This window comes from Chiloscyllium plagiosum, unplaced genomic scaffold (genome assembly GCF_037043375.1).
Source record: "Chiloscyllium plagiosum isolate Xiang-an unplaced genomic scaffold, Cpla_swu_hap1 HiC_scaffold_25, whole genome shotgun sequence".
NCBI classification, from domain to species: Eukaryota; Metazoa; Chordata; class Chondrichthyes; order Orectolobiformes; family Hemiscylliidae; genus Chiloscyllium; species Chiloscyllium plagiosum.
Genome location: NW_028270163.1, coordinates 14,954,486 through 14,967,571, shown reverse-complemented (window position 1 = coordinate 14,967,571; position 13,086 = coordinate 14,954,486). Strand labels below are relative to the sequence as shown.

Sequence of the window (13,086 nt, the reverse complement as noted above, 5' to 3'; positions counted from 1 at the left end):
GACTAAGATGGTGATCAAGGGACATAGCACTTTTTGAATGGCCTTTAAGATAACAGGATTTTGTAAGGCTTAAAATACCTGATCTTGATCTCTTTTGACATTTGGTTCCAAGTTTTGGGAGTTGCTGACAGAAATTATAACGTCAATAATCTCAGATGGGTTTATTGTACTATTCTTGTTAGAAGAAGGCATTTTCAAAATTTTACCAGATATTCACCCATGTCTGTGTTGCTAGTAATATTGTCAACTGAATCCCACATTTCTTAAATCAGAACTGTGTTACTTCCCAAGCTCTGGATTTACAAAAGGACCTATAGCCACGTAGGTAATATTAATCTTGGATATGCAGACCTTCCAAAAGGTGATTGGATTAACATTTCAGTGAGACAAGAACAAATATAAATTTAAGGTCATTACAATCAACTTTCACCTACTTCTGCAATCTTCATCTATTTCATGTTTTATTTTAAATGTGATAAGTTCTAAAAATGTATCTTAAATATTAGAAGACATTACATTGTTTTCTTAACAAATAATCTTACATACTTGTGAATTGAATTGAATTGAATTTATTGTCACGTGTGCCGAGGCACAGTGAAAAGCTTTGTCTTGCAAGCAATACAGGCAGATCACGGCATTAAATAGCAGAGATAAGTAAATAGTAGGTAAACAGCGGCAAAAACAAAAAACACAGAACAGATTAGATTCCCTACAGTATGGAAACAGGCCCTACAGCCGAACAAGTCCACACCGACCCTCTGAAGAGTAACCCACCCAGACACATTCCCCTACCCTATATTTACCCCTGACGAATGCACCTAAAACTATGGGCAATTTAGCACGGCCAACTCACCTGACCTGCACATCACTGGAATGTGATATAAACTGCACCTAAATTCTTCCTTAGACACATACTAAGAAAACCAGAACTGTGATAGGAACGGTGGTAGAAATGTTAGTGTCCTTTCCTCTCTTCTTCAGCATGAAATGATGAATTTGCAATAATACAACAACTTATCACATCCTTAGATGTCTCACATTTTCCCAATAAAGTAATGCTGTATTGCAGATAAAAATAGCCAATGATTACTCTTTGCAAGGTTCTACAATCTACAAATGAGAGGAATTACCTGTTTATTGTTTCTCTTCGTATTGGTTGAGGATTAACATTGGCCAGGATAGTGAGAACAACTCCCTGCTTTTCAAAATGTCACGTTTCATTTGCACCTCAGTTTTAAGCTGATTCAAAGGGTGGTACAGGTGACAATCTCCAGATGCTCCATCAATGACGTTTCCTCCATCATAAGATCAGAATTGGGGATTGTTGCTGCCCAACAGAGATGTCTGCCAATAATTGCACACTGTTCAGCACCATTCACAATTCCTCAGATACTGAAGTAGTTCCTGTTCATAGAACAATACAGTGCAAAACAGGCCTTTCGGTCCTCGATCGACCCAAATGCAACAAGGTTTGGATAATTCCCCAAGTCAGCCCAAGCCTGGGTATGTAACATTTGTGTCACATAAATGCCTGGCAAAATCCAATAAGAGGCAATCTAAACACTGGCCACTGACATTCCATAGAGTTACCATCACTGAATGGTATCATCACCTATCAACATCCTAAGAGTTACCACTGACCTGAAACTCAACTGAGCTTGCCATAAAAATGTAGTGCCTACAAATCAGGTCAAAAGCTAGGAATAGTACAGTAAATCACCTCCTGGCTCCCCAAAGCCTGTCTGCCATTTACAAGGCACAAGTAAGGAGTATGGTAGAATACTCCCCACTTGCCAGGATACATGCAGCTCCAATAACAAGGAAGCTTGAGAACAACCAGGACAAAGCTGCCTGCTCGAATGACATCATTTCCACTGTGTTGACCACCAATGCTTAGTCGCAGCAATACGTACTATCTATAAGATGCACTGCAGAAATTCAGCAAATATCCTTCAATAGCATCTTCCAGACCCATACCACTTCCATCTGGATGGACAAAGGCAACAGATAATTGGGAAGACCACCACCTGCACCCCTCCAAGCCACTCATAATCCTGACTTGGAAATGTATTGCATTTCTTTCATTGTGGCTGCACCAAAATCCTGAAATACCTTCCCTGAGGACACTGTGGGTCTATCGAAGGGATATGGACTGCAGCAGTTCAAGAAGGCAGCTCATCAACACCTTCTCAAGAGCAACAAGGAATAGACAATAAATGTTGGCCATCCAGCAGTACCCATAAGTGATAAATAAAAAAAACACTCCATCAGAGTGCATCAATTTGAACACTCAATCTTTTGAGTCATAGATTTTGGCTAATTTATAGCCAGACTTATCCTTATAATTTCAATCTCATTCTAACACAATGTTCACTAAGCACATTAGTATTCAGGCTTACACTCCTTTTAATGGAAGCTCATTTTGTGTACATATGCTTTTCGAGGTACACATTTCAAATATCTTAAACCTATCCAGGTATTGTATTCTCTCGCTCCATTATCATAATTGAAATAAGATGGTTGTATCAAAATATAAAAGACTTGGGTTACGCTCCTCCTCAGATAATATTTTGATGGGAAAATACTCACTTTCACGAGTTGGTCTAAACAATTAACAATCTTTCCCTTCTTTTTTGGACTCCCTAAACTATGTAACAATGGACTGAAAAATATCCTTAGCAATTAAACAAGCTGCCTTAAGCAGTGCCTTTCTACTTAATTAACTTCATTAATAGCCACGCAATATCAAACACCACAAGGTATTTTACCATCTTTCCTACCTCCACACATGGTCACTATGAAATGTATGGAAGCAAGCTCTAAACTCTAGCCAGGTTTCAGGCGTGAGCCTAATTATTGCCATGAGCTTTTGATGTGTATAATTAAATGAAAAGTTTGAAGTAACCAAAGTTGAGACTCTCATTTCCAGTATTATGTTCCAAAAAGACAACTGGTGAAGACTTGAGCCTGTCTTTGCACAATTTTACAAGCACTCATTTCAGAATTGAGTTTTGGTGTCTGTCTATTTATCGAGGAACAAGTAAATCCCCTTTTAATACTAATTAATAATATAAATATCCCATCCCATGTTGCAAAATCTTGATCACCCTGTTCTATCTTTAGTAAGGCAAAGATTCAAATAACGTAACAAAATTTATATTATATGTTTACAACACGAAATTCGTGACTAGCAAGGGCCTACGTTTACGTGCATTAACTTAAAAGCTGCTTGAACTGCAACACAAGGGTAATGCAAAACGGAAGGGTTCAGATGAAATAGTGCCATGCTCAAGTAAAACAGTGCTATAAAGTAAAAATTGCCGACCAGATTTTTTTGATTGCAGTGAGAAACTTCAATTACTGCTATCTAAATTTACTATTAAATTCTTTGCATTTAATTTTCCAATACAACTCCATTGCTCTGCCATTTGAGTTTAGTTATTAAAATGGAGAAATTCATTGGACAGTACACAGCATCGTGTGATTATGGTCTGCATGCCTCACAAGATTATGCCTCATTCATTTATGTTTGTCAAAGTGTAGAACTCTTTCAGGAATCCTGCCCCTTCCCTTTAAAATCATTCTGTCTTCATATACACGAATAGTACCAAATGCATGGCTTTCTGGTGGTGTTTCAATCACACCTTCCAAGGTAAGATGGTGAATTCCATGATCATCCAAGTAGTAACCACCATCGTGATCATGGCCTGCGATAAAACACACTACACTTGTGTGTGCATGCAACACCGAGAGGATTTCATCATAGTTCCAGGCAATGCACATTGGATCTGTCGAGTATGGGTGGACAGGAAGATGACCTGCATGAAGAAAACAGTTTACAATTACATTACCGTTTTCTCATTTTCTAATACACATTTTCATGCTTTCAACTGAGTTGGTCATACCTGGTCAAATATACATAAACAAATTCACTCTATACGTCATCCAGTACTTTAGTCAAACCAAGTCAAAAAAAAGAAAAATGGCTGCAGCTGTATATGAGGTACTAAATTGAGACCAATAAAACAATGAAGAGGTTACCGCACAATGTGTTAGTCTCTAAACAATAGTAACTTAAGAACTCTGGATGTCTCTGCTTCTCAGGCATGTCATGCAAATCCTGATTTAATTTTAATACTTGTAGTTAATTAATAGGCTTTGGTTTTATTCTTTCATGGGATGAGGGCATTGCTAGCTAGGCCAGTATTTATTGCCCATCACTAATTGCTGCGAGGACAATTAAGAATTAACTACATTGCTGTGGGTCTGGAGTCACACAGAGGCCAGACCAGGTAAGGATGGCAGTTTTCTTCTTTAAAGGACATTAGTGAATTAGATGGGTTTTTCCAATAATCAACAATGGATTGCTAGACTTTTAATTCCAGATATTTTTTGAATTCAAATTCCACCATCGCCGCAGCAGGATTTGAACCTGGGTCCCCAGAACATTACCTGGGTTTCTGGGTGAAGAGTCCGGTGGTAATACCACTAGGCCATTGCCTCCTCAGAGAAAATCTTAAAATGAAGCTGAGGTTATTCAATACACTGACTGCCAAAATGAAGAAGCACCTTAATATGTGCAAATTCATGCCTAAACATTGTAATGCTTTTTTTAAAAAAAGGTCATTCATGCTGTCGTTGACCTTGTCAGAATTTATTGCCCAACCCTAATTACCCAGAGGGGAGTTAAGAGTCAACCATATTGCTGTGGGAAACAGAGTTACATGTAACAATGGAAGTTTTCTAGTCATCATTAGACTCTTAATTCCAGATTTTAATTAAATTCAAATTCCACCATCTGCCACAGCAGGATTCTAACCTGGGTCCTAACAGGATTCTAACCTAGAAAGGTAACCGGTAATATTAGGAAAGATTGCAAGACCTTTTCTAGATATATAAAGAGCAAATGAGAGGCAAAAGTGGACATTGGGCTGCTGGAAAATGCTGCTGGAGAAGTAGTTATGCGGAACAAAGAAATGGCTGAGGAACTGAGTAAGTATTTTGTGTCAGTCGTGAAAGACACGAATAATATCCCAAACATTCGGGAGGGGGCGCAAATGGAGGTAATTCTGTAGCCATCACCAAGAAAAAGGTGCTAGAAAAACTGAAAGATCTGAAAGTGGATAAATTGCTTGGACTAGATGGGCTACACCCTAGAGTTCTGAAGGAGATAGCTGAAGAAATAGTGGAGACTTCAGCAGTGATCTTTGTGGTATGACTGGAGTCAGGGAGGAACCCAGAGGATTGGAAACTTGCTAATGTAAAAACCCTCTATTTATGAAGTGAGCAAGGCAAAAGATAGGAGATTATAGGCCAATTAGCCTGACCTCAGTCCTTTGGAGACCATTGTGAAGGATGAGATTTCTGAATACTTGGAACTGCATGGTAAAATGGGGCAAAGTCAGCATGGTTTCATCAAGGGGAGGTCATACCTGACAACTCTGTTAGAATTCTTTGAGGAGGAATGAGCAGGTTAGACCAAGGAGAGCCAATGGATATTATCTATCTGGACTTACAGAATGCCTTTGATAGGATGCCGCACAGGAAGCTACTCAGTAAGATAAGGGTCCATGGTGTTACAGGCCACGTACTAACATGGAAAGAAGCTTGGCTGGCTGGCAGAAGGCAAACAGTGGAGACAAAAGAGTTCTTCTCAGGATGGAAGCCAGTGACTAGTGGTGTTCCACAAGGATTGGTGTTTGGACCACAACTTTTCATCTTATACATTAATGATCTGGATGAATGAACTGAGGGCATTCTGGCTATGTTTGCACATGTTACAAAGATAGGTGATGGGGCAGGCAGTAGCGAGGAAGTGGAAAAGTTGCAGAAAGATTTAGACAGGTCAAGAGAGTGGGCAAAGAAATGGCAGATAAAATACAACATGGGAAAGTGTGAGGTTATACACTTTGGTAAGAAGAATAGAGGCATGGACTATTCTCTAGATAGGGAGAAAATTCAGAAATCTGAAGTGTAAAGGAACTTGGGAGTCCTAGTCCAGGTTTCTCTTAAGATAAACTTGCAGATTGAGTCGATAGTTAGAAAAACAAATACAATGTTGTTATTCATCTAGAGAGGAGTAGAATATAAAAGCAGGGATGTACTTCTGAGGCTTTATAAGACTCTGGTCAGACCACATTTAGAGTACAGTGAGAAATTCTGGGCCCCATACCTCAAGAAAGATGTATTGGCCCTGGAGCGGATCCAGTGGAGGTTCACGAGAATGATCCCAGGAATGAAAGGCTTAACATATGAGGAACGTTTGAGGACTCTGGGACTATACTTGATGGAGCTCAGAAGGATGAGGGGGATCTGACTGAAACCTACAGAATATTGAATGGCCTGGACAGAGTGGATGTTGGGAAGATGTTTGCAGGAGAGATGAGGACCCAAAGGCACAGTCCAGGGTAAAGGAAAGACCTTTTGAATGGAGATAAGGAGAAACCTCTTCAGCCAGAGAGTGGTGAATCTATGGAATTCATTGCTACAGAAGGCTGCGGAGGCCAGGTCACTGAGTATATTTAAAACAGAGATAGAGAGATTCTTGATTACCAAGGGGATCAAAGGTCACAGGGAGCAAGCAGGAAAATGGGGTTGAAAAATCTATCAGCCATGACCAAATGGCAGAGCAGACTTGATGGACTGAATGGCATAATTTCTGTTCCTTATGTCTTCTAGCCCTCAGAACATTAACAGGATCTCTGGATTAACTGCCCAGCAGTAATACCATCAGGACTTCGCTTATCAACATGAAACTGCAGTTTCTTTGCATTGATACCAAGACTTTCGTGTGACTGGCCTATAGGATGAATGGCAGGTAACGTGAATAATAGGAAAAAAACTGAACTGCAAATTTGCTAAAAATCTAGAAAAGGAAATTTCACAATATAAGTTACAATGTCACTTATGTAAGGGTGACTAAAAGTTTGCTTGCAGCAGCGAATTTGACCTTTCTTCAGATATGACCAATTAATCTGCACTTTTGCAGCATTGATTGAGGAAGGAATGTTGGCCAAGAAGTTGCAAACTCTTTGTTGATCTTTTAGTCAACTTACTGCTGAAATAACTTCTTCACCCCCCTTGAATTGCCAATCAGTATATGTGACCTTTAAATGATATGTTACACTGAAGCTAGTAAATACAATGGTGCAGTACTTCATCAAAACTTCAGAGTCAACTTTGATCATGTGCTGAAATAAGGGACTGATAAACTGATAAGTAAGCAAAAGGAAATGAAATAATTTCTGACTGGGAAAGGAATTATTGCATTTATTCAAGTTTTGACTCTAAATATAGGTATATCTTGGTTAGAGGACATGTCATGTATTTTGTGCAGTCCTTTCAGTTGAAATTTTTTACGCATGCATTTTTAGTGCCAGCTTTGCTCAGTTGCTAGCATGCTTGTTCAAGTCAGAAAATGGATAGTACTGACACCTAAACTGGAAGGTTCTGAGCTCACCATGGACAAAATTTCTTAACCTAGGCTTTCAAAACAAAAAGGTAATGGATCTGGGCATCGCCCATCCCTAACTGGCCTTGGTATAGGGACATCAGAAAGCACTGGAGTTGCAATCGGCAACACTAGAGCCAATCATCTAGCCATGCACTTGCTGCTTATGCAAAATTGCTCTATTCAAAAGAGAATCCTTTGGTTGTAAAGTACTTCAGGGGTATCCTGGGAATGTCATCGAAGAATGTGGTACTGGAAGAGCACAGCTGGTCAGGCAGCATCTGAGGAGCAGAAGAGTTGACATTTCAAGCATAAGCTCTTCATTAGGAATGGGGAAGTGATCTAAGGGTACTGATGGATAAATGGAAGGGGGTGGTGCTAGGTAAGGTAGCTGGGATTGCAATTGGTAGATGGAGGTAGGGGGGAGATAGGGGGAGATGGTGATAGATCAGAGCGGATAGGTGGAAAGGAAGATGGACACGTAGGACAGGTCAAGAGGGAGATACCAAGTTGGAAGACTGGCTCTGGAATAAGTGGAGGGAGGGGGAAAGAAAAAACTGGTGAAATCTACATTGATTCGGTGAGGTTGGAGGGTCCCAAGGTGGAAGATGACGCGTTCTTCCTCCAGGCATTGGGTGGCTAGAGTTTGGATGTGGAGGCAGCCCAGGACTTGCACGTCCTTGGCTGAGTAGGAGGGGGAGTTAAAGCATTTGGCAGTGGGGTTGTTTAGTGCTTGCGTCCCAGAGATTCTCTGAAACGTTCTTCAAGTTGGCGTCCTATCTCCCCAAGGTTGAGAAAACGACACAGACAGCAACTGACAGTAGATGATGTGTGTGGAAGTACAGGTGAATCTCTGTTGGATTTGGAAGGATCCTTTGGGGCCTTTGACAGTGGTGAGTAGGGGGGTGTGGGCGCAGGTTTTGCACTTCTTGCACTGGCAAGGGAAGGGGCCAGGAGTAGAGGATGGGAGTCATGGACTTAACAAGGGAGTCGCAGAGGGAATGATCTCTGTGGAATGCTGAAAGGGGTGGGGAGGGAAATAGATCCCTGGAGGTGGGATCTGTGTGTAGGTGGCGGAAATGGTGGAGGATTGGTGTATCCGGAGGTTGGTGGGGGTGGAAGGTGAGGACCAGTGGTTTCTGTCCTTGTTGCAATTGAAGGGGTGGGTTTCAAGGACAGAGGTAAGTGAAGTGGAGGACATGCGCTGAGAGCATCGTTGACCACGTGGAAGGGGAAATTGCAGTCCTTGAAGAAGGAGGCCATCTGGGAGTGTTCTATGGTGGAACTGGTCCTCCTGGGAGCAGATGCGGTGGAGGCAGAAGAATTGTGAGTAAGGATCCTGAGGATGTGAAAACAAGTATCGATACAAGTCAAGGCTCAGTACCCATAATTGTAAGTTTCTGTGATAAGAATGAGTTCAATGTCTTCTCAGCTAATTTTTGTTTGACTTGGGGGGGATTTGGGTGTTGCTGGCAGACCAGCATTCATTACCCGTACTTCACTGCCCTTGAGAAGGTGGTGGTGAGCTGTAAGATGTACAAGAATGGAACAGAAGAAATTATTTTTAATTCATAGAATCATTGTGGACGCAGGCCATTTGGCCCACCAAGTCCACACTGATCATCTGAGGAGCATGCCACCCCAGGCCTGTTCCCCAACACGATCCCTGTAACCCTGCATTTCCCATGGCTAATCCACCTAGCCTGCACAACCCTGGATACTATGGGCAATTTAGCATGGCCAATCCACCTAACTTGCACACCTTTGGATTGTGGGATAAAACCCACGCTAGACAGAATCACGAAAAGACATAGGGTGAATGATGCAAACTCCACAAAGACAATTGCCAAGGAGGAATCGAACCAGAGTCCCTGGTGCAGTGAGACAGCAGTGCTAATCACAGAGCCACAGTGCTGCCCTATATGCTTCCAATTCTCAGAAAATATACTGAGAGAAATATTTGCCTCAGAACAGAAAACAGTGCCTAATTTGACCTACAAGTTTATCTCAAGGTCTGCTGGACTTCAACTTCATATATATTGCCACTGTCTATACTTTTCAAGTAAATCCAAGTAGAAATCTAAATGAATCGTACACATAACTTGTGGGAAAGACATAAATTATGCAAGTGCCTGACACAATTTATACTCTACTTGCAATCGGTGGTCACATCAGTCTCAACAATGATCAGAGTATTAAAATAAAACTTCAAGTGCATAGGTCTGTTTTTGTACAAGATTACACAGAAATGTCAGAGGAACTAAACTAACTACCGTAACAAAGGAGCTACCACAAGACACACACATAATTCAACTAAAACTTTAACTTTTGTGTTCGAAGAACATTTCTAGCATGCCGTTATATTAATGCTGTGCAAGAGATGTTTTTGGACTTATTTCCAAAGTGGCAATAAAGGGGATGAGCTGACTCCTGAACACAGAAAAGAAGGAATGTAACTCGCTGCAAACAAAAAGAGGCAGGAAACTTGCACCTATCACCTGCTCATGATACTACTCATCAAAGATCATATCTGCTATACAATAACATCCTTAGATCCAGGATTGGTTTTTAAAGTTGCCTTTCAGATTTAATGATTCTCTTCGTTTTGGTATTCACACATCATTTCTACTCCAAGAAAACAAGTCTGATTTATTTAAACCAAGATTACCATTAAAACAAATACATGATAAACCTAGTTACTGAAAATATATAATAAAACAAATTACTGCAGATGCTGAATATTTAAAACAAAAACTGATGAGTTCCAATGAATAGCCACTGGATTCGAAATGTTAACCCTCTTTCTCCCTACAGATGCAGCCAGGCCTGCTGAGTTTTGCCAGCAATTTCTTTTTTTGTTACTGAAACTATATCTCCTAATTTATCAAGAATGTAATTACTTACCAATAACTGTAACCTTTTCCTGGTTATTATCAGAGAAAGTGAGTATCTTGTTTAGCCATTCCATCTGTTCTTGACTGAAACCTCCATTGAATGCCAGAAAGCGTGAATTCAGTCCATCGAGACCTGTCAATCAAATACATGCAACTAATACGTTTTCAACTTACATTGAGCCACTTGTATTGATCGTTATTAATTATATATCTTTTAATTTGTAGCAATGTTTATGCATTTTGCTATTTTTGAAGCTTGCAATTTCACATAAACAAACTAATAACTGAATTCTGAAAGTATCTCAGCATCTGCTAACACAGCAAATACAACGTATGACTATTGTCCAAAAACAAACAGATGCCCCACATGACTTAGAATGGAGTGGCGATGGTACTTCAGGGGTGTCAACATATATTTTGAATATGCTTACATATGAGTTTTTGGGTCAGTAAAAATGGTTTGTTGGTAGCAATACTACATTTTTAAATTTCCATTGTAAATCCCTATGTACACAATATAATGGGAACTCTCTATAAACTAGTGACAACCTAATTACATTCTCTGGCTGATACGGTCGTGCAGCGCCTTCATGAGGGCAAGTTGTAATTACAACCGCAATAGCTTTTACACATCATGTTATACAGACTGCTCTATTTTACACAATTCATTCCATTTTACAGATTGTTCCATTTTAAAGCTAACCATTGGCCTTTTTGAAATGGAAAACATCAACAGGAAGTGCACACAAAGCAAAACCAAAATTGTACGACAAACACACAGTAAAATAACTGTTTACCTTTGGGGCTATTAAGATTTTCATTTCTGTTGTTTGATTTCAGTTTCTGTAGCGAATAGCGATGTTTCTTGCTATCCTTTTTCCTTCCCAGAACACTGAGATCGTATGTGTCAGTTAATATGAAGCGGAATTTAGGAAATGGACTAAAATGGTAGCCATAAAAGGCATCAGGATCATCAGGGTCCAAGTCTGATTTAATGTTACTGTCTCCATTGTCAAAGAGTTTGCCATTTCCTAAGTGTTTGCTATTGAGAGATGAGTTAAGTAGCTGCTCCCTGTTAAAATTATAAAATTCATGATTTCCCCAGATATGGTGAACTGGAGACAGAGACTTTGCAAATTCATTTATGACCACTTGAAGTGCATGATCTGACGACTTTAGCTGTGAATTGCATCCATCAATGATGTCACCAAGCTGCAGAATAAACCTGGGAGTGATCACTTCTTCATTCCATTCTTGAAGAGCACTGCGGAGTAACTGGAGGCTGTTTCTATAGTAACGTTCTCTTGTCCTTGAATAATTGAAGCCATTCTCTGTGTCAGCATACTGAATGTCTGCTATGACTCCAAAAGTAAAACACAGGTTGACTTCTGCTGCTTCAGTCTCCATCCTTTTAAATATTTCACTTGCACATGCCCACCATCTTAAAAACAAAAGCAGTAGCTGAGAACAGTCACCTGGATTTAATAAGACGGACTATGTCTACGGCGCAAAGATGGAGTACACAGGTTGTAGAACATACCTTTGTGTCAATTTGCTGTTCCTGAGACATTCAACATTAATCTAATGTTAACAAAAAAAAGAACTGTGCATTCCAGAAATCAGAAATAAAAGTAGAATGTGCTGGAAAAACTCAGCAGGTCTGGCAGCATCTGTGGAGAGAAAGCAGAGCTAATGTTTCAGGTTCTAAAGAAGGGTCACTGGACCTGAGACGATAGCATCTGTGGAAAGAAGTCAGAGTTAACAGACCTGCTTAGTGTCTCCAGCAATTTCTGCTTCTGTTTGATATTTATCTCATGTAAATGCTGCCTATAAAAAGGAGGTAATGCAGATATGTGGGCAAAAACAGGAGGATTTTACAATAACAGCTCTTAAAAAAAAGTTTGCCAAATAAAAATCCACTTTCTCCCTAAATATATCTATCTTGTTATGTAAAGACACTTTTTATTATCGGCCTCATCCTCTTCTATAGCGTGGAGTTCCTCAGGTGTCCTGAAGCTAAGCAGAAATGCGTGCTGTGAGGAAGATGTGAAACAGTGTTAATGGGATTTGGACAAACTTTGAGTTTGCAAGAAATTGAATATAATTTGGAAAAATGCGAGATCATCCACTTTAGTAGGAGGAATAGATGCGCAGAGTACTTCTTATTTGGAAAGTATATATCAAAGGAACTGAGGTTCCTTATCAATAAGTCATTCATGGCTAATATGCAGGTGCAGCAAGCCATTAGGAAGGCTAATGGAATGGTAGCCTTTATCACAAGAGGATTAAAGTATGGCGTAATGAAAACTTGTTTCAACTGTGTAAGAGTTTGGTATTACCATAGAAGGAGTGCAACAAAGAGTCATCAGACTTGTTCACAGGACACAGGGACTGTCCTCTGGAGAGAGATTGGTCAAATCTAACCTGTATTCTCTGGAATTTAGAAGAATAAGAGGCGATTGCATTGAATTTTATAAAATACATAAGGGGATAAATAAGGTAAATATGGGTAAGACGTTTTATCTGGCTGGAGAATCTTGAATCAGGGGTACAATTTAAAAATAAGTTGGATCCAATTTAGGATGAGACAAGGTGAATTTTTTTATTCACCAAGTTGTAAATCTTTGAAATTCTCCGGCACAGATGGCTGGGAAATCTCAGTCTTTGACTACATTGAAAGGTGCTTTTGGCAGTTTACAGATTACCTTTGGCATTGGTGTGGGGATAGTTGGGTAACTGGCA

General features: G+C 40.0%; 1 protein-coding gene across 1 annotated transcript; it reads right to left on the bottom strand.

Annotated features, from left to right (window-relative positions):
- Positions 1 to 553: 553 nt before the first annotated feature.
- adprm (ADP-ribose/CDP-alcohol diphosphatase, manganese dependent) lies at positions 554 to 13,086 on the bottom strand. Its single transcript, XM_043714448.2, has 4 exons — positions 11,885 to 13,086; positions 11,142 to 11,785; positions 10,355 to 10,477; positions 554 to 3,818 (listed from the first exon to the last, which is right to left on the bottom strand). The coding sequence occupies exons 2-4, from the start codon at positions 11,749 to 11,751 to the stop codon at positions 3,520 to 3,522; spliced, it is 1,032 nt and encodes a 343-aa protein (XP_043570383.1). The 5' UTR covers positions 11,752 to 11,785; positions 11,885 to 13,086; the 3' UTR covers positions 554 to 3,519.

Excerpts from the sequence above, each read along its gene's own strand:
- adprm (XM_043714448.2), bottom strand. The coding sequence starts at position 11,751 with ATGGAGACTGAAGCAGCAGAAGTCAACCTGTGTTTTACTTTTGGAGTC. Across the intron at positions 10,478-11,141 it reads AAATCTTAATAGCCCCAAAG|GTCTCGATGGACTGAATTCA; the intron begins GTAAACAGTTAT and ends TTTGATTGACAG. Across the intron at positions 3,819-10,354 it reads GGAAAAGGTTACAGTTATTG|GTCATCTTCCTGTCCACCCA; the intron begins GTAAGTAATTAC and ends TTCTTCATGCAG.